The sequence below is a fragment of the Felis catus genome, chromosome B3 (genome assembly GCF_018350175.1).
Source record: "Felis catus isolate Fca126 chromosome B3, F.catus_Fca126_mat1.0, whole genome shotgun sequence".
Taxonomy (NCBI): Eukaryota; Metazoa; Chordata; class Mammalia; order Carnivora; family Felidae; genus Felis; species Felis catus.
The window spans coordinates 33,636,580-33,663,002 of NC_058373.1; the positions used below are offsets into that span (position 1 = coordinate 33,636,580).

General features: G+C 48.8%; 1 protein-coding gene across 12 annotated transcripts in view; it reads left to right on the forward strand.

Annotated features, from left to right (window-relative positions):
• GRAMD2A (GRAM domain containing 2A) overlaps nucleotides 1-17,502 on the forward strand; it is a 34,014-nt gene extending 16,512 nt beyond the window's left edge. For 2 of the 12 annotated variants that reach the window (XM_045059066.1, XM_023255092.2), the window contains exons 2-12: nucleotides 8,285-8,615; nucleotides 9,869-9,926; nucleotides 10,265-10,361; nucleotides 11,006-11,109; nucleotides 11,680-11,778; nucleotides 11,904-11,975; nucleotides 12,511-12,573; nucleotides 13,567-13,711; nucleotides 13,972-14,071; nucleotides 14,896-15,000; nucleotides 15,257-17,502. In XM_045059066.1, the coding sequence (XP_044915001.1) occupies nucleotides 8,533-8,615; nucleotides 9,869-9,926; nucleotides 10,265-10,361; nucleotides 11,006-11,109; nucleotides 11,680-11,778; nucleotides 11,904-11,975; nucleotides 12,511-12,573; nucleotides 13,567-13,711; nucleotides 13,972-14,071; nucleotides 14,896-15,000; nucleotides 15,257-15,260 (930 nt within the window). In that variant the 5' untranslated portion in view covers nucleotides 8,285-8,532 and the 3' untranslated portion in view covers nucleotides 15,261-17,502. Of the gene's footprint in view, nucleotides 1-5,888; nucleotides 8,616-9,339; nucleotides 9,927-10,264; nucleotides 10,362-11,005; nucleotides 11,110-11,679; nucleotides 11,779-11,903; nucleotides 11,976-12,510; nucleotides 12,574-13,566; nucleotides 13,712-13,971; nucleotides 14,072-14,895; nucleotides 15,005-15,256 lie in introns of those variants that run through there. The other 10 variants (XM_045059067.1, XM_045059071.1, XM_045059069.1 and 7 more) reach the window with 10 other exon arrangements.
• Nucleotides 17,503-26,423: the final 8,921 nt, after the last annotated feature.

The window sequence follows — 26,423 nt, forward strand, 5'->3', positions numbered from 1 at the left end:
CCCCATTGGGATCCATTAGAATTGGAATTGTATGGGCCAAAGTTCATCTTTTCCTCCAAAGAGGCTGCTGGTCAGCTTACAGATGGCTTTGTGTGGGTCTAGAGCACACCATGGTTCTGCTGGTGGCAGCCAGGGTCATTTGGTACAGACTGTGGCTTCTTGGGAAGCAGGATGCCTGGCCCTCCACATCCCCTTTCATTTCAAAGCTGCCCCAGTGAGTAAAAGGGAACTAAGCACATTGCTGACCCAGGTGTTCTCAGACCTGCCCGTGGTAGGCAGGGTTTGTGCCTGCGCTGGGTGCCCGTCCCTCCTGAGTCCTTGGCCAGGGCTGCTGAGTGGGACAGCTGGATTGGGACCCAGTGTGTGGCCCCCAGTTCACTAAACGCCACCCCCTTACACTCAGGATTCTTTCCCCATTTCTTGTCAGCAGAGACAGCAAAGCAGTGGTCCTACATAAGGAATATTTGCTTAGAAAATAAAGTGAGAGGCAGCTTCTGTGTAAAAATAACAGAATTACTTTTTGCAAAAGAGTACCTTTTATCTTCATTTTATTTGTTTTTAAAATTTATTTATTTGTTTTGAGTGAGAGAGAGAGAGGGCATGAACTCGGGAGCGGCAGAGAGAGAGGGAGAGACAGGATCCCAAGCAGGCTCCTCACCATCAGCGTAGAGTCCGATGCGGGGCTCAAACTCACGAACCGCAAGATCGTGACCTGAGCCGAAATCAAGAGTTGGATGCTCAACCAACTGAGCCACCTATGTGCCCCAAGTTTTATTTATTTTTTAAAAATAATTTTTTCAACATTTATTTATTTTTGAGAGAGAGAAAGAGAGAGAGAAAGAATGTGAGTGGGGGAGGGGCAGAGAGAGGGAGACAGAGGATATGAAGCAGGCTCCGCACTGTGAGAGCAGAGCCTGACTCGGGGCTCAAACTCACAAACCCACCGTGAGATCATGACCTGAACCGAAATCAAGAGTCGTCGGCTGCTTAACCGACTGAGCCATCCAGACGCCCTATCTTCAAGTTTTGGAGTACTGATGATAAGCCTGACTCTATTGACATTATTCCAGTTTCCTTTCGGCAGAGCTCTTGTCAACTGGTTTCTGGGCTGTGTGTCAGGACTGTGGCCCTGGGAGGACGTAGGGAGGCTTTCGGGAAGGACACAGAGCCAGCCTCTGCCGCACAGAAAGCTGCTCTTCCTTCCTTGGCACGAGCTAGTAAATGTGCTCTGTGACCTTAACAGATGAAGGAAATCTCTATTAACAATGTGATTCCTGTCTTGCCAAGGGTGTTCCTGGAACTTTAGAGGGGCAGGGTGAAGGCATAGGAGGGACAGGGCCCTAGATCCAGAGCCCAGGCAAGAGGATTGGCCCTGAATTCCAGGAGCCATGCTTCTCCCTCTGAGCCACAAAAAAAGGAGAGAAGTGGGGGCAGGATTCATGCACAGCAGTTTCTTAACACTGGCTGCATGTTTAAAATCACTGGAGGGGCGCCTGAGTGGCTCATACGGTTAAGTGTCCAACTTCAGCTTAGCTCATGATCTCAGAGTTTGTGGGTTCAAGCCCCATCGGGCTCTGTGCTGAGCCTGGAGCCTACTTCAGATTCTGTGTCTCCCTCTCTCTCTGCCCCTCCCCCACTCATGCTGTCTCTCTCTCTCTCTCTCTCTCTCTCTCTCTCTCTCTCTCTCTCAAAAATAAACAAACATTAAAAAAAATTTTTTTAATAAAATCACCTGAGATCCTTTAAAAGCCTGAAACTGAACATATGCCTAACTTATGACCCAGCAATTCAAATCCTAAGTGTTTGCCCATAGAAATGAATACTTGTGTCCACACTACAGGTGCTGGAATGTTCCTGGCCACACTTTCATAACAGGCAAAAACTGGAAATTTCCCAGATGCCCATCTATAGTAAAATGAATAAATAAGTTGTAGTATGTCCGTGTAACAGAATTCTAAACATTGGTGAAAATGCACAATTAATAGCTACACACAACACTGTGGATGAATCCCACAGATGCATTGCTGAGTAAAAGGAGCCACATAAAAGGGTACGTATGGTATGATTCTGTTCATAGAAAGTCCACAAAGAAGAGGCAGAGGCAACCTGTGCTGTGGAAACCAGGGTGATGGTTATTCTTGTGGGTTGTGGGTTGTGGGTGGCAGGTTGGGGGTGGTGGTGAGACTGAAAGAGGCAGGAGGGGCTTCTGGGGGCTGGTTTCCAAGTGTGTTCTATTTGTGAGATGCATTGAATTGTACATTTATTTTATGTACTCTTTTTTTAAAAAAGTTTATTTAGTGTTTGTGAGAGAGAGAGAGAGAGAGAGAGAGAGGGGGAGAGAGAGAGAGAGTGCAAGCAGGGGAGGGACAGAGAGAGAATCCCAAGCAGGCTCTGAGCTGTCAGCCCAGAGCCTGATGTGGGGCTCAATCTCACAACCTGTGAGATCATGACCTGAGCCGAAATCAAGAGTCAGACATTTAGCCACCCAGGCATCTCTCCTACATATGCTTTTCTATGTGTAAACTATACTTCAATAAGAAGTTGAAAATATATAGCTACCTACATGCTACCCCCAGAGACTCTGATTTAATTGGTCTGAGACAGGGCTCAGGCATCATTTTTTTGTTTGTTTTCTTAAAAAGCTCTACATGTTAGGGCGCCTGGGTGGCTCAGTCGGTTCAACGTCCGACTTCAGCTCAGGTCATGATCTCGCGGTCCGTGAGTTCGAGCCCCGCGTCGGGCTCTGTGCTGACAGCTCAGAGCCTGGAGCCTGTTTCAGATTCTGTGTCTCCCTCTCTCTCTGACCCTCCCCCATTCATGCTCTGTCTCTGTCTCAAAAATAAATAAACATTAAAAAAAAAAAAAAAAGCTCTACATGTGATGCTAATGTGTACTCAACAGGCTGCACATTAGACTTGACCGGATGGTCTCTCTTCTCCGTGACGAAGTCGGTGAGCTATGTGCTAAGCAAGAGGTCAAGGTAGAGATGGGCCATCTTTGTAGTCTGTGGGTTTGTGTTTTCAGGAACGTGTTGCTAAGGTGTGTTTTTTGTTTGGAGGAACTCTCTTCTTGAAGGTTACGGGGCCCAGCGTCCTGGCCAGCTGCTGAAGGGGTGGAGCTGTTGCTGGGCCCGGCCTTGAGAAGGGCTGGCAGGTCCCACGTGATGCTCTAGTATCTCAAATGTCCATGAGAAGTCAACGTGGGAGACTCCCCCAAGTTGTCCCAGGGGACCCGCCTGTGACCTTGCAGACCCAGCCTGGCTTTCTGCTTCAGCATGGCCTGGGTGCTGCTCCTGCCAGGCTTGGAGGAGCCTGAAAGGAGGTTTCCCCTGGGGCTAGGGAGGCTTGAGTGTGGGCACAGGACAATCCAGGAGCATGCCAGTCCAGTGAACACAGCAGTGGAGGCCTGAGGGGTCCGGCTTGTGCTTTCCCCAAATACCACATTGCATCCCTTCCGAGCCACTTTATCCTTTTTCTTTTGTCTCTGCCTCCCACCCGAGCTCCCCCTTTGATCAGTCAGCCAGCATGGACTGAGTGCCTGGTGGTGCTGGGTCAGTGCTGACTGCCTGCTTCACGGGCAAGGCTCCTGGAAGGGACCGGTCTGCAGGTGACCCCCGTTGCTCCATTCTATGTGCCTTTCCCTTCTACTGCCTTGATTTATCCCTCCCCTGTTCCCTCTTGGAGTGTCACCATCTCTCTTTCTTTGTCTGCTTCCCTCACGGTAGCAAACACTGGGTGCCTGCTGTGTGCTGGGGATACAGAGATGTATAAGACACACCCCTGGTGGAGCTCAGAGGCCACTGGGGGCAGCTGGATGTGTAAACAGACAAGCACAGTCTGGTGTGGTAAGTGCTGGGACAGCACAGCAGGACAGAGGGGACAGGGGACCACAGAGGAGGACTGACCAGCTCTGCAGGGGGGAGACCAGGGAGGGCTTCACAGAGGAGGTGACATTTGAACTGGGACTTGAAAGATAAGTGGAATTCTCCAGGTAGACAAGCATGGGAAGGAATTGCAGGTAGGGAGGATGTGCAGGTGCGGAAGGCTGTGGCAACAAGGAAGCTGGGCTCAGGTGAGCCTCAGGAGTGAGGCTGGGAAGGGAAGCAGGAAGCTCAGGAAGGCCAGCTGAGGAGGCATGAGGGAGGTAAGGTCAGCAGCAGAGTGGCAGGATCAGTTCTGGGCCCCAGGTGGCTCTGCTGGTGGTGCAGATGTGGGGGAGGGCCAGGCATGGTGAGGAGGCTTCTGCCAACATCAGGGAGAGGATGATGGTGATCAGGGCTGGCAGGTGCAGCAGGAATGGAGTAGGTGGTGTCCTGGTGTCATAGGTTCAGCTGGGGGAAGGCTCTTGGGCCTTTGGGGATTGAGTGCTGTGGGGGGGTGGGGAGGAGAAGGAGGTGAGGCTTCTGCCTTGGGTAACCATGGAGGAAGGAGCCTTTCAGGGATATTGGGTGCTCAGAAGGAAGCAGATTCGGGGGGATGACACTGAGCTCACCTTGATGGATACATCCAGATGGCTGAAACTCAGGAGGAGAGGAGGTGTCAAGGTTAGAGATTTACAGATTTCGATTTGGGAGCATCTGCCTGGTGGGTGTATTCTGAGCCTGGAGGAAGCTTCCAGAGCAGAGTGTACACATGTCAGGTGTCCTGTGAGGCCTGGTCCATGAGTTCTGCAGGAGGCAGCTCGACTCTTGGACCTCTGGGTTCCCTCCTGATTGTCTCTCTCTCCCTCTCCTACCCTCTCTGTGTCCCCCCCCCCCCTTTCTTGACTGGCCTGGCTCCTCTGCTGACATCCCCAGTGCTAGCTCCCCGCCCCCTGCTCTTTCAGCAGCCCCGAGTGGCAGGCTGCACCCTGGACTCCTGGTGTGATAAGCTCAGTGAGTATTTGGAGAGGGAATGAAGGAAGGCTTGCAGGTAGGGCAAGCAGCTGTTGTGTCCTCTGGAGAGGCATCCTGCCCCGGATCAGGCTCAGCAGGGCGAAAGGGACTCATCTGAGGAGTTCCCCAACCTTTTCTACCTCCTCTAATGTCCAAAATATTGGGCCTCCCCTGCTGCATCCCCTTGATAACAAGAATATTTTTTTGCGGCTCTGATGGAAAAAACAGACATGGCTTTGAGGACCCCTGATACTACCCCACAGTCTGCAGGTGGGGGTAGGAGTGGGACTTGATGGGCAAGGGGGTTAGTTCACAACCCACAGAGTAGGGGCAACTGGCTTGAGGAGGTCTGTGTGGGAACGCGCAGAGGCTGCCAGGGGAGTGGGGGCACCCAGGCTGGTCCCCATTCTCCAGCTTCCTGCTCTTGAAGCCTCCTTCCTGACCTTGTGCAGCAGGGCCCAGTTGGTCCTTGGGTGCTCCCCACTTATTGGTTCTGTGGTGACCACTCTGCCCCAGACCTATCCTTGTATCTGATTTTGCTCCCATTTCTTTATTTTTACTCACCTAAATACTGTAGACTAATTAGTAGAAAATCTGACTTGATAGTTTTGCAAACCATGCATTTCGGCCACAGGCAGAGTCTCTGTATCAAGAGCATTAGGAAGACAGCCAGGAGGGACTGGCCTTAACAGATGGACAGGTAGGAATGGCTTGTAACCATCTTGTTCATCATGCATAAAGGAGTTGCTTTTAAGTTTAAAGAAACTTGAAAGTCATTTCCCCCACCCCCAGTGACTGTGTTTTACCACTGTTCTTTTCTTCCTGGAGATGCTGTGGGGAGAGCGAGTGCACCGCCTTCTTTTGTTTTTCTCATGGTCCGTCTCTCCTCCAGCCTTGCTTACTGACCCCACACTTCATTCCTCAAACATATCGCGTGTGCCTGCTGCATGCTGGCCTTTCACCCAGCTTGTGACCTGGGTGGGAGGGAGGGAGGAGGCAGAGTCCTGCCATCTTGGAGCCCCCGGAGATGAGCAGTTCCAGCACTGCCCCAGTGTGAAAAGTGCGAAGAGGGAGGCCAGGATTGGGGTGTTGTGAGTGTCTGCAGCGGGGGCTCCTCACTAGGTTGGGGGAGGGCCGAGGGCGGGCTCCTGTCCCTGAGCAAGACACACTGGACCTAAGGATGAGTTCAGTTTAGAAGCCATGCAGAGGAATGATCATGAACGCAAAGTTAGATTATGTAACTTTTGCAGGATGACAGTCTTACCCAGGTGGTAGGGTTGGGATTCCTTTTCTCTAGGAGCCTTTCTGTGACTCTCACTCTGTCTGCCTTCTGGGCTCCTGCAGCCCTGATAGCTCGAATCACCCTTCCCAATGCCCGAATGATAGGCTCCCTGCCTCTGTGACCATGGCCAAAGTCCTTCTTGGAGTTTCACTCTACCCCTGGGCCTCCAGGTTAGAGTGTGCTCCTTAGAGCGGGCCCCATTTCCTTCTCTTTCTTTGTGGCCCAGTATGCTCACAAGCTGCAGGGTCTAAGCTCCCCAAGGACTCAGTGGCTTGACTTGTACAGTCTCTACCTCAGGGGCCTCTCCAACCAAAGCACTCAAACCAAGTGAGGAATCAAGAGATAGAAGACATAGATGGAATTTGCCACACAAAAACTGAATAGTACCACAGACAAAACTAAAAGGCAAATGACAAACTGGGCGGATGTTTGCAAAAATGAGAAATTAAGGATTAATATTCTCAAAAAAATTTTAATACAAATCAATAAGAAAAACGTAAAGACCCTCACAGACAATTCACAGATGAAATTCTGGTGGTTAATGTGTATATATGGGAAATATTGTTGAACCTATCAGGGAGCAGAAATAGAAATGAAAATAGCATACTTCCATGTATCAAACTTGCAAAAGTGAGAAAAAGATAATAGCCAGTGGATGTAGCCCAGATGTAGGTAAGCCGGTACCCTCACGTAGTGCTGATGGCTGTGGTCACCAGTAAAACATATGGAAGCACTTTGGGAGTGAGTCTAAAGAGCCCAGGAAATGAGCATTCTCCACCCACTAATCACACTTCTGAGACTCTGTCTCAGCCATGGACAGTGACATGGGGAATTTCTCATGAAATCATGTTAAGCAACAAAAGTAGAACATACATATTATAATGTATACTTCTACTTACATGAATTCTATATTTATGCATAAATCTTTTCTTTCGGTGATGTTTTAAGGGCATTTGCTTCTTGGTGATTTTGATCATCATATTTTGTTTTTCTCACATTTTCTGTAATGAGAGTAACAAAAGTCAAAAGGGGGGGAAACCCTCTTGAAATATGAAATGAGGGGACCAAATAAATATAGAAATTAACTTTGGGAGTCAACAGGGTCAAATCACTAGCAAAACTTGTCACTTTGCAAGATTCAGGAAACATATGTTGATGTGTATTTACCAAAATTCTCCAGAAGACCAAGGGCAGAGGCAGAAATCACCAGGCCCCATGGCTGTGGATGGGCTGATTTTGTGGGTGAGGTTACCTGGCTCTTCACTGTGTGATACTAGGTACAGCCTGTCCCTTGGCAGGGGTCAGTTTCCTACTCTTTACACAGTATATTAGGGGGTCAGACTAAATGACTCTGAGGGTCTTTGGCAGATCTCGGCCAACTCTGTTCTTGGAGAACTTTGACTTGCGCCCACGACAAAGCTGAGAAGGACCAAGGGTTGGTATTTGCAGGCCTCGGGTTCCAGCTCCTTATCTGCCCAGAACCATGTTTCCTGTTTGTGACCACCATGATGCCCTGCCTTGGCCCTGCTTCTTGGCCACCTTCTCTTCCTGTCAGCTTCTGGACCCATTGAGTTGGGGGCTAGTTTGAATGCTCAGGCTTTATTGATTCCTAGCCTGTGTGTTGGACGGGCAGGAAGGGGGAAACCCTATACTTTGGAGCTGTTTAGTAGAGGCATGAATTCAAAAGCCACTGGAGAGCCCCACTTGCCCAGGGAGATGGTGTCTCCTCCCTCCAGGGTCCGCTCTCTGGCACATTTTTGAGACAGTATGGCTCTCAGGGCCAAGGTGCCCTGATTGTCTGAAGGCCACCAAAGCCACTTCATGGTGTGGGGCTGCTCCTCCCCTCCCAGCCCATGGTCACCTGTGGGTTGACTAGAGCCCCTCCCACACCATTAGTGGCCCCAGATCCTCAGCTCTGCTAAGGCCTCCTGTGCTCAGCATCCTTTCCTTAGCATCCTAGGATTGCGCTGAGAGCTTATGGTCATGCTGCCCGGGCACCTCAGGCACTATGGTTTCAGCCATGAGCAAGTCTTAGAGTCCTCCATCCGGATGTGCTTTCTCTGGGGTGGGGCCTAGGGCTTAACCTCCTGGTGCTCCACTAAGGCAGGCTGATTTTCCTTCCCACCCAGGAATAAACTGATCTGCAGGCTTCCAGGAAGGATGGCGTGTGAGATTGTCCCTTCTATCAGGGAGCACAGGACTCCTGCCTGAGCTGCTGCCTCTGGACTCTGACAGCTTCAGCCTCACCCTGAACAGCAGGGCTGGTCTTGGGTGGGGGTGGAGGAGCTGCCCTGGGGATGGTGATGCTGGTTGGGAAAGGTGTCCCCATAGAGCCACCCTTCCTGATGCAGGCCTGTTTCTGCTTAGCAACCAGCAGATGCATGGAAAGACAGCTTCTCTGAAGAGCCCTGTGTCCTGCACAGAGAAACTAGCCAGGGTTCAGGCACCCCTGAACTCCAGGTGAGGCCCTTTCCACTGGTCAGATATACATACCGATTAGGGGTGGGAAGCCCTCAGGAGGACCTCAGAGACCAGAGCAAATAAAAAATAATGAAATCTTGCCATTTGCAATGACATAGACGGAGCTAGGGTGTATTGTGCTAAGCAAAATAAGTCAGTCAGAGAAAGACAAATACCATATGATTTCACTCATATGTGGAATTTAAGAAACAAAACAAACGAACAAGGGGGGAAAGAAAAGAGAGAGACCGAGAAAGAGAGAGGCAAACCAAGACACCAACCCTTAACTACAGAGAACAAACATCAGTTTGCCCCAGAGGAGAGGGGGCTGGGGGGATGGGAGAAATAGGTGATGGGGATTAAGGAGTGCAGTTGTGATGAGCACCGGGGGATGTATGGAAGTGCTGAATCACTGTATTGTACACCTGAAACTAATAGTACACTGTGCTCACTAACGGGCATGTAAATTTAAAAACTTTAAAAAAGTAAAAAAGAAAAGGGCAAAAGGGTTAAAGAAAAGTTAGAAAGGGGACCTTGCGTCAGGTGTTAGTTTGGGCACAGGCTGCTCCCGGCCCCTTCCTCCCATTCCCGGGACTGTCCCAGCACACAGGGACCTAGCAGAGTCTAGGCTTCTCAGGTTACCAGCCTCTTCCCTGCCCACCTGTCCTCAGGCCAACCTGGCCAGGGCAAAGGTTTGCGTTCCAGCACCACCCCTCTCCCTCAGCCTTGGTAGCCTCCATCAGGTCAGGTGAGTCTGCTGAGCTCCAGGCTGCCGGGAGGAGGCTTCCAGAAGGGCATTCCTGCTGGGATCATGGCCCATAGCCAGGCCCCGGAGCTGTGAGTCTGACATCTCCACCTCACCCACTCCCCAAGCTGGTCCCCATCCTTGTGTCTCCTACTCATTTATCCCTGGGTCTTCTCCTCTGCTTATCCTTTGTCCAGAGAAGTGGGAGAGGGTTTTTGACACTTGGGGTGGGAGGCTCCTAAGCATCTCCAGGAGGCGGAGGCTCAGGCTGAGCGAACCTCCTGGGGAGCCACTGCCCACAGCTGTCTGGGAGGAGGGCTTGTAGCCTGCAGGGTCAAGCTACATACTTGCTGTTGCTTATCACTTTGCTGTGGCTCCTAGAGAAGGGCCTCAGTCTCCAATCTCTGCTCTAAGCTTCTGGCTTGAAGCCAGGGCAGACCTGGCCCTGAGGATGTATGGGCAGAACTCAAGGGTTCCTTGTCCCTGGAATGGAATGTCTCCTTTGCAGTCTGCACTGGCCAGAAGGCTTGAAGAGTGAAGAGATCAAGAAGTGTGGCCGAGAAGGGGTAAGTGTGTGGAGGCTGACTTTTCACTGCCCACCAAGGGAGGGGCCCAGGGCTGCCTGAATTTAGTGACTGTTTGTTCCTTGGCCGCCAGGCTTGTCACCAGGGGAAACCCAAGTGAGTGTCCCCCTCCTGGGTGGGGGTGGTGTGTCCCCCTCCAGTCATAGGCTGCCCATTAGGATCTACCGTCACCGAGAGACATGCTGTGCTTGGAACTCAGCCTTTCACCCCCACTGGCTGCTTACTGACTGCTTCATACCAGAGCCCCTGCCCCTGTGGCATTATTTCCTGGTGGCTGGTGCAGGGCCCCTTTAGTGGTCTGATCCCCCAGGACTTCTCAGCCCCAGCTCGTGTGTTTGCAGACACTACTGAGTAAATACAACCAGCAATACCACAAGCTGTTTAAGGACATCCCTTTGGAGGAGGTTGTTCTCAAAGGTGAGCTATCTCCCTGGTGTGGCTGGACAGGTGCCTAGAGTGCCTGAGGCCCAGGTCCTCTCCTCCAGAGCCTCCAAGGCACAATTTCGAAACGGGAACTGGCTGCCCTTTGGATGTGGTTGGGCCTGTTTTCTTCAAAAGTATGAGAAGACTGGGTAGATTTGGGACATGAAATGGAATTTATGAACGTTTTCTTGAGGCAATATCAGGGCTTCCAAATCTTATTTTTGTTCTGCTCTTATCAATGACTGCTCTTCCCTGCTCTCAGTGAGGCCTCTCAGTGAGCAAGTTGGAGCATTTGCATAATTGAGGCTCTCTCTCCAGGGCAGGGCTGAGCAGGGCAGGGTAGGGCAGGGAGTTTTGCCTGAGGGAGCAAGAATCCAGGCTTGGGGAACCCTGTGAGACATGAGTGGCGAAGGAGGGAACCTCTAGCAGTTTGGTGGGGTAGGGTGGGGCAGTCAGGACTCTCAGGAAGGACTCTGGGTGCTGGTGGAATGGGTGGTTTGGGGCCTGGGGTCAGGAAGTGGGATTCTGAGGAAGGCAGTCCCTGAGGCTGGGCTCTGGACTCCTGAGTGTAGGACCCAGGCCGTGGAGCTTCAGGGTTGGCCTTGCTCATGGCAATCTTCTTTCCTGTGACTTCCCAGTGTGTTCCTGTGCCCTCCAGAGAGACCTTCTTCTCCAGGGCCGGCTCTACATCTCCCCCAACTGGCTCTGTTTCCATGCTAGCCTCTTTGGCAAGGATATCAAGGTAGTAATAAGTGGTAAGGCCTGCAATGGGCCCATGAGGTCCCAGCCAGGGAAGATATAGGCCCCTCCCGTGCAGGCATGCAGGCCTATCACTACAAGGCATCCTACCTGGCATCTGGGGAGGGCCCCCAATCTAGACTCCCCATCTGGCCTGAGCCGACCTGAACAGCTCATAGCAAATTTATTCTGCCTATGGGTGCCTCTGAAATGCCTTCAGAATCAGAGCGGGATGCCACATTTAGAGGGAGCCATAATTGTGGCCAGGTGGTAGCTCAGGGGACTCCATTACTGGAGTATGGGATTCACCAGAGCAGCCGTCCTTGGCCTCCTGGATAATAGGATGAGAGCCCAGAGTGGTGTGTGCTGTCAGAGTTGGGGCAGGTTGGTAGAGCTGGAAGCAGAGCCTGCATGAGAAAGTGGATGGTTCAGATATTCTTCAGCATAGGGCCAGGCTTCTGCATGGTGTCTATGCTTGGCTGATTGCCAGTTGTGGCTGGGGCCCTATGCAGGAAGCAAAGGGACCATGTCCTTTGGGGTGGATCTTAAGAGAAGCACTCCTCTTCCCACTCAGGTGGTCATTCCTGTGGTGTCTGTGCAAATGATCAAAAAACACAAGATGGCCCGGCTCCTTCCCAATGGCCTGGCCATCACCACCAATACCAGCCAAAAGGTCAGTGAGTCTCTGGGCCAGCCATCCCTTGTTAATTTCCCCAACCCAGCCCCAGGATCCTGACTCTGGCACTCACCCCAATCTGTACTTACCCCACCCTTTTCTGTTTTCTTTCTCTGTCCCAGTATGTCTTTGTGTCACTCCTTTCCCGGGACAGTGTCTATGACATGCTGAGGAGGGTCTGCACACACCTACAGGTATGGAGCTCAGGGGCAGGAGCTGGCCCAGGGAGGCTGCTCAGGTCTGGACTGAGGTCTTAGGACAAGGCTGTTGGGAGTGGTTGGCCCATCTCTCCAACACAGGGACCAAGGGCAGGGAGAGGGGAGTAATAGGCTCAGGTCCAGCGTATCTGAACTTAGTCCTTGGACTGGGTGTCTGTGCTTGTGAGCATGTCCCTTTGAGGCCATTGGCCCTTGTGTATCCCCTGTATATGGCCTCATTGGGCTTCCTCGATGTACAGACAGAAGCTTGTGGCTGCTTCCCAGTGTGCCTACAGCTCTCTCTGGCCCACGGTGAGGAAGTGGGGGAGGGGCAGGAGCTAGGGGAAGTATGTTGCCTTGGATTTGTGCTCTGCTCTAGCATTAGCCCCTGCAAACTCTGGGAGTGAGGCTCCATCTGACCCAAGGTGGCTTATGTGGAGGTAAAGCTCTCTTGGAGAGTACTAACACCTCTTCACCCCTGACCTTGGGTGTTCCAAATGGACAAGTGACCCCTGTTCCCTTTCTTCTTTAGCCTTCCAGCAAGAAGAGCCTGAGTGTAAGAGAATTTCCAGAGGAACCTGAGTGCGAGTCTCTGGTGAGAGCTGAGGCTGGCAGGAACAGTTGCTGGCATGAGGGACCCTATGCCTCTGAGGCTTCAGGGCCTCCCAGGAGGGTCTACAATGCAGAACTTGGGCTCCAGGTTCAAGAGCCAGTGGCCATGCTCTGCCAGGGGTCCCCTAGACCCACCATGCTCCATACCATGTAGAGCCACTAGGTCCTGGGCAGCTCTGTGGACTTTCTGAGCAGAACAGATGTCCAGCCCCCAGAACACCACCCAGGTTGGATCCCACTTCTGTACAGACAGAGAGCCAGTGACCCACCCTCTTTCCTTTAGCAGGATCAAGAGGGCCTTCCAGGGGATAGAGATATCCTCAGGGAAGAACTTCAAAGGGTATCGCTGTAGAACCCAGACAGACTCATTTGAGATTTGCTGCGGCCCCAGCAGTCTCCTTTCCTGCTGGGGTTGTGGGTAGGCAGAGCTGAGTTTCTAGAACAGTGATGCGGATGGAAATGACCCCAGGGTGTTTGAAGCCTCCTTCATTAATCATTAAGCGTTTAGCCAAGCATACGATATGCACACTTCTATGCAGGGGATAGAAGGTGATGTTCCCATTTTTGTTGATGGGAATCCCAAGTATCCCCTGCCAAGGTCAGTGATGTCCTTAGGGTTAGAGTCCAGATTAGAAGGACTTATCCCATCTAAATTATATTGTGCTGAGCTTTCTTGGACTCAGCAGATCTGAACATATACCTGGGTTAGCTCGCGTCTTAGATCCCATTCTGGTTCTGTACTAGCAGTCTTCGGAGACATTGTTCCCTGGAAGAATGGCTGGTCACAGCAAAGGAGCAGATAAGAGAGACGTGTGGTTGCTATGGTAATGGTTTCTCCCCTTGTGAGTACCTGACATCATGCTCACTAGGATTCCATATTGGTAATATCTGGAGAAGGTGTGATAAACCTAGTGTGGGCCCTTAGGACAAGTAAGATCCCAAGGGTCATAGACGATTTCTCCCGCCTTCTCTGCAGGAAGTCCTCATCCCTGAGATGAAGTGGAGAAAGGTGTGCCCTGCCTCCAGGTCCCTGTCCCTTCCAGACAATATCCCTTGTATCCCTCGGGCATCCATGGACTCTACCGACAGCTTCTTTCCCTCCAGGAAGCCTCCAGGCTCTGGTGAGCTCAGGGGGCTTGTCCATGATCACGTTTGTAAAGACCAGGCTTTTCTTCCCCCTACTTCTGCAAAAAGGAAAAGTCACAACCAGCTCTTCCTAAAGCTGTTTCTTACTTTCTTCAAATCTATAAGGGAAAGCAGTGTCCAAGGAGCTTCAGAAAATGGGGGGGGGGGGGGGGGGGGGGAAGGTGGGCATGCTCCTTGCTGGGCTGGGCTCCTGCCTCCTGCCCCCAGAAGATGCCTAATTGCTCTCCTATCACAGAGAATGCTGTCTGTGAGAAGGAGAAACTGGAGGAGTTGCCCAGGAGCGACGGGGAGCTGAGGCTCTGGGATTGCCAGCTCCTCAAGGTCATCTTCGTGCTGTAGGTGACTATATAGGGCTGGGGGGGGGGGGTCAAGCTCACCTGGGTGTCTGGCAAGGGCCTCTGTGTGTGGGGAGTTCCCAGGTCAACTGAAAGTCCTGGGCGGAGTCTGGAGGCTACATGGCAGGCCCTTCTGAAGCAAGACAAAATATCTCCAGTTTTTATTCATACAACCCTGTAATTTAGGATTAAGTCTGGCAGGATATGAAACTGTTGAATAAAAGTTGCACAGGATTGGGGAAGGGGAGGGCTGACCGAATTGGAGAGGGCCATCAGATAGACTAGGGGAGAGCCACAGCTTTCCTGCTACCTACCTTTAGAGCAGTTTTTGGAACCCCAGACGTGTCTGTAATTTGGCCTGAGGGCCAGGAGAGCGGTGAGCATGGTGGGTGTTTCATGAACAGCCAGCCCCTGGCTTCCCCTCACCTTACCTCATGACCTTCCTCTGGTTCTGCTGGCTGAGTTCTGACTGTCAGCTTCAGCACTTGCTGGGGGAATGTGGACCTGCCTCCTTAGGGGATGATCTCTGTGGTCTTGGAAAGGAAGCACGGGATCAAGGTGGCCAGTCAGAGGGAGGGTGGGCTCAGTTTAAGGACCTAGAATTCTTGCTGGGCTTTAAGGACACCTCCATGGGGACGAGTCTCAGGACCCCCACGTGGCCTCTCAGAACAAACATGTCCAGGCCTGAATGTAGCTAAAGGGCAAGAGTCTCTAATTCCTCCAAGTACAACTGGAAGTAGCTTAGTCCCCACTCCTATTTCTGGTGAGCCTCTAAAAATGCCCTTTTCCTAGATAAGATATCCTTCTTATCTCTCTTTCTCCAGGATCTGCTTCTTGGTCATGTCCTCATCGTATCTGGCATTCCGCATCTCCCGGCTGGAACAGCAATTATGCTCCCTGAATTGGGATGGCCCAATCCCTGGGCACAGGTGATGCCCTGTCTCTTGCTAATGCCTCTGGGATTGAGGGTAAAGGATAGGAGCCAATTGCTATGGCCAGGCTGCGTGTTATCCTGGTTGCACTTGGCCCTGCCCTTGTGCTGGCTTGATGGCCCTAAGCAAGGTTGGACAGAGTGTGCAGGGTGCACAGATCCCACCCTGACTCACTCCTGTGGGGCAAGAAAGGTTCTACTGATCTGTCTGCCTTTTAGGCCCTTTCTCTGATGTGGGCATCTCCTGTGTACAGGTAACAGTCACCTGGCCTTTGTCCCCACTTCTCCATGAAGAATGCTGTGCGTGCTAAGGTTCCACCAGTGATCGCCGTGGTTTATGCTGCTGCTGTGCTGAGACTGAGTATGAAGGAACATAGTCCAGATCCTTCCTCCTCCCCCTAACTCTTATCTCTCCTGTTTACAAAGCTCCTACAATTTGGGGACTCGGACAAAGAGCCAGATTCTTGGAACAGCTGAGAAATTCTGTATACTAAGCTTCAGCAAGCACTTCAGTGAAAAAAGAAAATTAACTTGTTCCTTGGAAACAGCCTGGCACAGGTGCAGAACACTAGGAGCCACCGGAGGGACAAAGGCCATGCTTTGGTTCCTGGAATGTACCTCTCCAACTGTCACGCGGCTCACTGCCTCAGTGGGACAGAGGCTCTAACCCAAACCACCAGTGGGGCTCTGCTCTCTCCCAACATACTGTGCTCTCACTTGCGCCCCTGAGAGTCTCTGTTCCGGGAGCCAGGCCCCTGTCAGGCCAAGGGCAGACTGGGGGAGAGGAAGGGGAAGGGGAAGCTATGAACAAGGAGAGGAGGGCATGTGGCTAGGATTCCAGCTAGAGAGGAACGTTCGTGCCCTGTGCTGAGGCTCTATCCTGGCCCCTCACAAAGAGGCTGGCTGAATCTGGAGGACAGTACTTGCAGCAGAGGATGGTGGCAGGGGCTGTGAAGGAGAGCAGAGGTCCAGCATTCTGTGTCCTGAGCTGCCACTTCCTGGTGAGACAGGTGGAGCGGGGCCTTTGATCACTGTGGTCACAGACCTGGTACTGTCTTCCCCTCGTGTGCTCAAACAGTTCTAAGGTCCCCCAGGCGGGAAGTAGGGGCTGGGGCTGGGGTGGGTGGGAAGGTTGGTGGCTTTGATTTGAGTTTTGCTTTGTACTCCCTGGCCGACTGCCTGAGAGGCCATGACCCATAGCAACCTGTCGGGAGGTGAGGCTGGGCAGCTGGGCAGTTGGGCACAATGGTATAGGGCCACTGCAGGGCAAAGCTCACTCATGTCACCAGAAATAAGTATGTTGCGGGCCATGGGGGGAGGCTTCTCCATTCTGTGAATAAGGTAGAGGTGTCCAAGGTGGGCCTGGTACAGTGCAGGGTCCAGGCCAAGGGGTTCTGTCTGATATCTCTGGGGACAAGAGAAGTAGGGGATGAGAAGAGTAGACACAGTGGTAGCTTTCTTTTAGAGATTCCTCCACTTCTGCCAGGGCCACCTGTTTTCTAAACAGCTCGTCTATGCCTCAGAACTCTGCCTGCTCTTCCTGGGACTCCCATCTGCTAAGACAGTGCCTTTGGAGGTTCTAGAGAGGCCTCAGTGAAGAGGTCAGAGGTATCAAGGGAAAGTCACTGGTGATGGGGTGAGTGTTGTCAGAAATAGCCACTGTTTTTCCTCCTTCGAACACCTGAAAGGTTGATCAGGGAGAAATCCAAGCAGAAATTATTTATTGCAGAGCCATGATTGTCCTATTAGGACAAACCCAAACAAGAATTGGAGGGACTGACTGCAGGTGACAAGTCCCAAAGCTCAGACTAGCAGTCTCTTCATCCTCACCCCATTGTGGGTTCTAGGATTATGCTTAGAGCCTGGGGGGGGTTGCTTGCACCTCATCTGTATGTATCAGGTGAAACTCATTCCATTCTCCCCACAGCACCACAGTGGGGAAAACCCCATCCTTTTTTTTGGAAGCAGCCCCCTTCATCACTCCTTTCCATCACGTCTTCAGGGAAATACTTGCCCCAGTGTCTCCTGGCCCTGGTCCTTGCCGAAGGGCAGGGAGAGTAGGTCCATTCTCTAGAGCCTTGCCAGGTTGAGCCAGAGGCTCATGAGGGGCCAGCAGAGGTGCCAAGTCATGGGTAACGGTGCCAAAGTGCTGGTGAATCTAGTCTCCACCTGTGCCGCAGGCTCAGAAAGGGCAAGAGGCATGCTGTAGGGTGGGGTGGCTCTGGAGGCCCTCTTGGGTCCAGGGATTTCAGTGTTATGAGTGTGCCTGTCGCTCTGGAGGGCCCTCTGTTTCTCCCTTTGATTCCCCAGCCTGGTCCTCTGGGGTCAATGTCCCTTTTGGTTGTGCTCATTTGTAAACTGTGTATTTGTACAGACCTGCTTGCACTGGCTGATACTCCTTTAATTCCCTGAGAGATTGGTTCAACTATCCTTGGGTTGTTCCACCATAGCATTAGCCTTTGAAAATATTTTAAAATACAAAAGTTTGATTTTTCTAGTGTCCTGTGGTATGGAAAGTTCATTTTTTATCTTTTGACTACTCGCGAAGGGTATCCTACTGACACATTTAGCACTCAAGAGACTGATGGAGCCCAAGTCATTCCCAGAATCCCCAGTACTCTGCAAATCTCACACGACTTTAGCTGAGCTGCCTCATACTTCAGGCATAATGGGAAGGGGAAGAGTGGCCACAGCAAGCCTCCACAGCCTTCTGCCTCTGTTGGGTGGACACTGAGAATGCTTCCCCACTTCTCTGGAGCAGATCCCAAGCAATGTCCCTGGTTCGAATAGTCCTGTGCTTTTTTCTGACTCAGCAATTGAAGTGCAGAACTCAGAACCAGAAAATTCCTGTGTCCTTTTCTGTGACTTTGAGCCTCGATTAGGGAGGTCAAACTTCATTTTGGGCCACATCAGTTTTTCCCTAGGATGCCCCCTCTAGTAGTGATTCATTCATTCAGTAAATATTAAAAAAAAAATTTTTTTTTAACGTTTATTTATTTTTGAGACAAAGAGCATGAACGGGGGAGGGGCAGAGAGAGGGAGACACAGAATCAGAAGCAGGCTCCAGGCTCTGAGCCATCAGCCCAGGGCCCGATGCAGGGCTCAAACTCACGGAACGCGAGATCGTGACCTAAGCTGAAGTCGGACGCCCAACCGACTGAGCCACCCAGGCGCCCCTTCATTCAGTAAATATTAAGCGCAGACTATAAGCCAGGTACCATGCGAGGCACTGGGGATAGAGCAGTGAACATGTCAGGCAATGTCCCTGTGTGCCTGTGGCACCTATGTTCCATGTGGACATAAGTTCCAGGTAAATATGTAAATAAACAAAGTAACTACAGATTGTGAGTAGGTTCCATGAAGGAAAGAAACAGTGATATGAGAGTAAATAGGGAGTTAGCTGTGGATGGCTGGTCAAGAAAGGTTCTCGGAAGTGCCATTTAGGCTGGTGAAAGGGCCAGCTGTGGGAGGAGAAAAGAGAATTTCCCAGAAAATGGATCAATAGCTGCAAAATGTAGGAAAGATGTATATGTCCCTGCACAGAGAGACTGTCCACATGACTCTGGGTACTAATCAGGTGGAAGAGTGATGTGAAAGAGGTTGGAGAGGTCAATGCCAACAAGACATACAACCAAGTAAAAATAGGTAAACAAACAACTTGAATAGACATTTCCCTAAAGAAGAGACACAGATGGCCAACGGGCACATGAAAAGATGCTAAACATCACTAGTCAATAGGGAAATGCAAATCAGAACAACAATCAGATACACTTCATACGCGTTAGGATGACTACTCTCAAACAGGATACTAGTGTTGGTGAGGAGGTGGGGAAATTGGAGCCCTTATGCACTGTTAGTAGGAATGTAACATGCTGCAGCCACTGTGCAAAACAGAATGTGCAAAACAGGTTTTCAAAACATGAAAGGCAATTACTTATGATCCAGTAATCCCACTTCTGACTATATACCCAAAAGAACTAAAAGCAGGGTCTTGAAGAGTTATCTGTACACCCATGTTCAGAGCAGCATTATTGATAACAGCCAAAAGGTGGAAGCAACCCAGGTGTCTATCAGCCACTGAATGGATAAACAAAATGTGGTATATACATACCATGGAATGTTATTCAGCCTCAAAAAGGAAGAAAATTCTGACACACGCTACAACGTGGATGAACTTTGAGGACATTCTGCTAAATGAAATAAGCCAGTCACAAAAAGACAAACACTGTATGATTCCACTTCTGAGAGGTTCCTAGAATAGTCACAGTCATAGAGACAGAAAGTAGAATGGTGGTTGCCAGGGGCTGGGGGGAAGGGAAGTGAAAGCTTTTGTTTAATAGGCATAGAGTTTCAGTTTTACAAGATGGACGGAGTTCTGGAGACAGTGATGATGGTTGCACAATAATGGGAATATACACTTAAAAAGTATCAAGATGGTAAATTTTATGTGTATTTTACCACATGTGTGTGGGCATGTGTGCACACACACACACAGAGGTTGGAGAGGTAGGCAGGAGAAGGGAGTTTGGATTTTATACAATTCCTCAGTACTGCCAACTGAGATCTGAAAGTTTGGAGCTCATAGGCTCGGCGGTCCTTGAAACCAAGTGCTTTCTTTTGCTAGAGGAAATAAACCCATGGATATAATATGCAGAAAAATATGGTTGATAATCTACATGGTAATATACCCCCTATTCATTATTCTCAGGCTGGCTCATAGCAGCAGCATCACAGAGAGGGCAAATAATCTTTATACTTTTTAAAGTTGAAATGAGCTAACTATAAGGAAGAAACAGCTGCCTTAAATTTGGAGAAATTGAGGGAAATACATAATGCAGGGTTTTGCAACATGTGTGTAGCCAAACGAGAGAAGGTCGTGAAAGGAGCAGGGGCTCTGGTGAAAAGGGCATTCAGGAATGAGGGGAGTTCTGGCAGAACCGCACCCCAACAGGGCCTCCTGTAAGACTGCCCACCCTCCTGGTCCCAGCACCCAGCCAGCTAGCCTTGGCCTTCCTACCTGGCATTAGGACACCTGTCGAGCTGGGTGAGGTCATGAACCTATGCAGCTCCTCTCTCCTGGCTGCTGGGCATCAGAAGCAGGGCGTCCTAGGGTAGAGAAGCTTCTCAGAGAAGGCTCTTCTGTTTGCCTCAGGCGGGGACAGAAGCCAGATCCCCAGGCTGGGCTCTTTGAAGGGGAAGAGATGCCTTCTGGACCACTAGGTGGCAGCAAAGTCCAGCAGGAACTGGAGCCAAGGAGGAGAGTTATAAACTTCAGTTTCCTTTGTTCCCTTGCGGGTGAAAATGGGCCAGGACTGTCCAAGTCCAGTGCACATTGTCTATTCAGTGGCAAAGGGAAGCTCCTGTGGCCATTTCTCTATGGTCCCCTTTGGTCCTTTCTCTTCTCCTTTCATAGCAGGATGGGGGTGGGGTGGAGTGGACCGCATTCCCAAGGGCTCTCCAGACCTTCAGAAGGTAAGGCCAGTATCGAGGCAGAACTGGCAGGTGTGAAGAATAAGCATGTCTTGTTTGGGGGATGGGGGGGAGTGAGGGTGCAGGAAAGGGAGAGAGGGTAGCTCTGCCTCTCTTCCAACAAGGACATAGAAATCCCAGGCTTTCCCCCCTGACCTGCCCTTGTTGTAGGTAGCCTCTTAGGGCACAGAATTAAAGAAATCTGGCTCCAGCAATGTACGATTTCAGGAGGCCATAACACTCTTTCTCCTCCTACCTTCATTTGGAGAGAAGGGGCTAGACCCCAGGGGAAACAGAGGTTTAACACTGCTTTGTCCATCTAAAGTGAGAGGGAAGGAGCGGTTTAAGCCTCTGAAATGATAATCCAGAGAAACCCGAGTGCATCTGCCTGCGTGCCTGACCTCCACAGAGCCAAGGAGCACCTGGCGCCCAGCAGGCCCAGCTTGCTGGGCCGCCTTTGTGTTGGCAGGGCTCCTTGCCTTCCCGGAATGTGTTCCTTCTTGTTTGCCACTCAGTGCTTGGCCCAAAGCCAAACCTGGGCTGCTCAGAATACCATGCCCCACTCTCTTCTCTCATAGGATCTGAGACAAGGCTCTCTTCCATTTGGGGAAAGGCCAGGACCTCTCTGCAGCCTCATCCCACTGGTGCTGACTTCTCTAGGGATATCAGACCCCCCAGCTGCTCAGAGCAGAATCACTTAGGGAGGATATAGCTGGGACCCCAGCAAAGCAGAGTGTGGCATACTGATATCCTATCCTATTGGCAGCCTTCTAAATAGGGCCAGAGTGGGCAAAGTGTTACTCATAAGCTATTCATTAACTTGTTAAATGCAAAAGGTTGGCTTAGGCACCACTTTGAGAAAATGTGACACCCACTGCTCTTGGATTCACTCTAGCATGAAGGCGTGTTAATTGGTGTAGAATTTCTGATGCAAGTTTTTCTTTGCTGTTGGTTCCAAATACCAGGCTAGTCTGTATGCATGCTTTCTCTAGTACATAAATACTATTAAAAGATTTATTAAGCATGTTCTATGGGTTCCCGATTGTATGCTTCTATAGATGCTATAGTTTTCTGAGCAGGCACTTAACTGGGTGCAAGGCCCTGTACAAGGTACTTTTTATATTTATCTCATTTGACTCTTAATACAAGAAACTCTCAATACAACAATACAGTTTTCACACCTTAAACTGAGACGGAAAGACCAGAAATATAATATGGAACCCTTTAGGGAGGTTATTGAGGAAACAAGATAGAGGGAAGAGCCATATAACAGTGAGCCCACAATAAGTACTAAAGGTAGTGGTACAAAAGGAGACCAACTCATTGGCAGAGGGGTGTGCAGCATGTGTGGGCTTCAAAGAATGAGTAAGATTTGGATCAGAGGAGAGATGTGGGGAGGGTCCTCACAAGGTACATGTTTAGGGGGTAACATCGGTAAAAGCATGTGTGTGGAAGATGGTGCAGAAGGAAGCTTGGGAAAAGCTGAGTTCCTGTTGGGGAATGAGTACATAAGTGGGCAAAATCCCTCAGGATTTAAATGCCAGGATGAAAAGGAAAGCCTTGGTCTTTCAGGCAATGGAGAGCTACTGGATCTTAGGAGTGAAGGATGCATTTGGTGGTTTAGGAATCCTGGTTTGGCAATGGAGTACAAAGCAGACAAAAAGTATAGCAGAATAGTCTAGATCATGGTTTCCCAACCTCAGTACTACTGATATTTTGGGCTGCATAGTTCTTCGTTACAGGGGTTATACTGTGCATTCTGATTGTCTACATGGCAGGAGATTAGGGTTTGGGCCTCAGAATATTGGCAGATAGTTTTATAACCAACTGCGTCAACCCATTGACTTTTAGAATAGCTGACAAAAATAAAAATGGTTTCTTTGCCACAGGAAATTCATCATCAATGCTTGCCAAAGAACTTAATGGCCTAGAGAAAAGAGGTCTCAGAAGTAGATCATTCTGCATATTAGAAATCTCTAGAGGACACTCCCAAGCTACAGATAATGTGTTCTACACTCATTAGTGAGAAAGTGGCTGATGTCAGGATTTTTCTCCCTACCCCCCACCTCCAAGTCACGTATTGCTCAACGGCCACTTTGAGTAAGGAATGCCCAATCTGCTGCAGACAGAGAAGCTACTGATCTGTAATTCTGCTAGGTTTGCATTCACCTTTCCAAAGTTTTGTTTTTGGCAATTGATAAAGTAGATGAATGCAGCTGAGCCTGCCAATGAAGAGCTATGATTTACCAAGATATATCTTTGTCTAAAGGAGAATCAGTGAAGTACAGCCCACTGGTTGGCTGCTTATTTTTGTAAATAGTTTTATTGGAACACAGTCATGCCCATTTATTTATACACAGTCTCTGGCTACCCTGGATCTCCAAAGGCAGAGGTTGAGTAGTTACCACAGAGACCATATGACCTATAAGCCTATAATATTTAGTAATATTTAAGAAAAAGTTTGCTGATCCCTGGTCTAAAAGAAAATGCCTATGTTGTACAAAATTGTGGACTTAGATTCTCATTCTGTTGCTGGGGATGACAGATTTCCATTTTTTTTATTCCAATAATTATCATTAAATGAGTTAGGCATTGAGTGACTTAGGCACAATGCTAAGTGCCTGGGGTATATTAGTGAACAAGGTTCATAAAGATCTTTACCTTCATTGAGCTTATATATTATAGTGGTGAGTGAGGGAGATAAGACAATAACAATAAATTACATAGTATGCAAGAAGGTGATTAAGTGCTAAGGGAAAAAGAAAAAGTGTAAGGCAAGAAAACTGGGATTGGAAATACTGATGAGATATTGCAATTAAAAGAGGATGATGGTTATACACTGTTGGTGGGAATGCAGACTGGTACAACCACTGTGGAAAACAGTATGGGGTTTCCTCAAAAAATAAAAAATAAAATTACCATATGATCCAGTAATTCCACTATGGGGTATTCACCCAAAGAATATGAAAACACTAATTCATAAAGATATATGCATCCCTATGTTTATAGAAGCATTATTTACAACAGTCAAAATGTGGAAGCAGCCCAAGTGTCCAATGATAGATGAATGGATAAAGAGGAAATGGTGTGTGTGTGTGTGTGTGTGTGTGTGCGCGCGCGCGCGCGTGTGTGTGTGTAACAGAATATTAGCCATAAAAAAGAATGAAATCTTACCATTTGCAACAATGTGGATGAATCTGGAGGGAATAGTGCTAAGTGAAATAAGTCAGAGAAAGACAAATACCAAATGATTTCACTCATCTGTGGAATTTAAGAAGTAAATGAACAAATAAAAATAGAGACAAAGCAAAAAACAGACTCTTAATAATGGAGAATAAACTGGGGTTACCAAAGGGGAGGTGGGTATGGGTTAAATAGAGTTAGAGGATTAAGAGCATACTTACCATACTTACCACAATGAACACGGAGTAATGTATAGACTTGTTGAATCACTATATTGTACACATGAAACAAATATAACAGTGTATGTTAACTATACTGGAATTAAAATTTCAAAAAAGAGGATGATGGTTGGGGAAGGTCTGATGTTTAAGCAAAGATGTAAAAGAAGTGACAGAATATGCTTTGTGGGACATTCCAGGCAGAGTCAATAGCCAATGAAAAAGTTCTCAGGTGCCTGACTTTGTTCAGTAACAGCAAGGATGCAGGTGTAGCTGAAGAGAGACAACAAGAGGACAGGACTAGGAAGTGAGGTCAAAGAGGTAACGGTGGGGCAGTGCAGGGTGGCGGGGGACAGGGAGATCACAGAAGACTGCTGTAAGAACTTTGGCTTTTACTGTGAATGAAATGGGAAGTAGAGGAGTGAATAACAAGTTTTTACTATACAGGTTTTAAAAGGATCACCCTTAGCTGCTAGCAGGGTAAAGGTGGAAGCAGGGAGGTCTGTTAGAGACCAGGTGAGAGATGGCATGGTGGCTCTGATGAGAGTGGTAGAAAAACAGGTGGTAGAAATGGGCAGATTCTGGATATATCCTGAGGGCAAAAACAACAGACTTCCCTGTTATACTAGAGATGGAATATAACAGAAAAAGAGTTATAAAGGATGACTCTGTGTTTTAGCTGGAAAGGACGGATGGAGTTGCCATCCACTGAGATGGAGAAAGCTATGAGTGTTGCAGTTTGAGGAAGAAATATCAGAAATGTAATACTGGGTGTGCTGAGTTTGAGATGAGCTTTGGATATCCACGTGGGGAATGTCAAGTGGGATATATGGGTTTGGAGCTCTGGAGAGAGGTCTGGGAGATATAAATTTGGGAACTGTTGACAAAGGGATGATATCTAGAAGCATGGAACCGGGTGAAATATCACCAGGGACTGAGTATCTGTGCACACAGGAGAGGATGGAGGACCGCGCCCTATAGCACATCATTGTAAGAGATAAGGAAGCTAATGACCACATATCAAGGAGGTGGCTGATAAATGCTAATAAATCATTTTTCTTTTACTGTGGCTCAACAAAAGTACTTTTTCCCTTGAATGTGGCCCAAAAGTTTACGATCTGGAAACTTCAAATGATTCAATGTTTAAAGGTCATTCTTTCAATACAAAAATGGGCCCTGTCTCATATCCGACCACTTTGGGAAGTCCTGAGACTTCAGTTTCTCCGAGTTGATTCTCTATCTCCTGGGTCAGACTGTGATGCAGTCTTCTTGTCTCCTGTTCCTTTGGCTATTGCCCTCTTGCCCGTAATGTGCCAGTCGTCTCCCTTCATTCCTCCAAATGGCCCACCACCAAGATGGTTGGGTGTATCCAAATTGCACACAAGTTTTAGAGTTAATGGAAGGCTACAGCACAGAGCAGAAAACAACTCCAAATTCAATGCACACATAGAAATGGAAAGCTCATAGAAATGAAAATCCATTCTCCACTATTTTGGAAACTTCTCACTGGCCATCTCCAATAGGCCCCTGCCTCCTGCTATGTTTCTGGCAAACATCCCATCTCAGTTCTTTTCATCAACCCCCCCTCTGCTTCTTTCTTACCAAGGCCTCATTCTCTTTTTCTAGGGCATCCAATGAAAATTCAAATTTCTTTCATTTTATTATTTGGAGTAACTGATCTTTCTTTGTGTCCCCCTGGCCCACTCAAGCTAACCCCAGGGAGTTGACTTTTCTCAACCCCAAAAGGTCCATCTAGATATTTAGCTCAGCAAACAACAAGCTCTCTAGCAATACATTATGCCATACTCCTGAAATCAGAAAAGTTATTCCTTTTGATAAAATAAAACAGAAAAAAAAAACCCACTATCACTAACAAGCGTTATGGTGGTTAAGAGTTCAGGTTCTGGAATCAGTACATCTACATTTAAACCTCATCAATTTACTTAACTTGGGCAGTGCTAAGCCTTAGTTTTCTCTTTTCTAAAAGGGAGATGGTAATGGTATCTACATTACAGGTTTATGTGATTATTGAATGGGAAAATTCATGCCAAATCCTTAGAAATCCCCAGTGTACAGAAAGAGCTCAATAAAAGTTATTATCTTTTAAACTTCAAGAAATAAATTTAAACAAAGATAAAACTCAATGTTGTAAGGGCTACATGGGATTAGTTTTTATGTTATATATTTTTAATGTAGTAAACATTGATTCTTATGAGAATTCTCTGTCTATCTATATGAAGGGATAAAAATTGCTCATATGCTTTGCTGGTCCAATTCCACTTTAGCATTCCTCAAGGAGATAATCTGAAGTGAAAAAGTTACTTATGAAGAGTTTGTAGCACTACTATTCATAACAATATCAGAACTAACCAAAAAGCCTAGCAGTGGAGAAAGGGCTAAGAAAATCATGACCTATTAACTTGATGTAATCCCAAGTTACCTTTAAACATAACAAGTTGACAATGATTTAGGGTGGACATTTGTAAAAAAAGCAGAATTAAAAGTGCTTACGCATGATGTGTCTGGCTGGCTCAGCTGGTAGAACATGCAA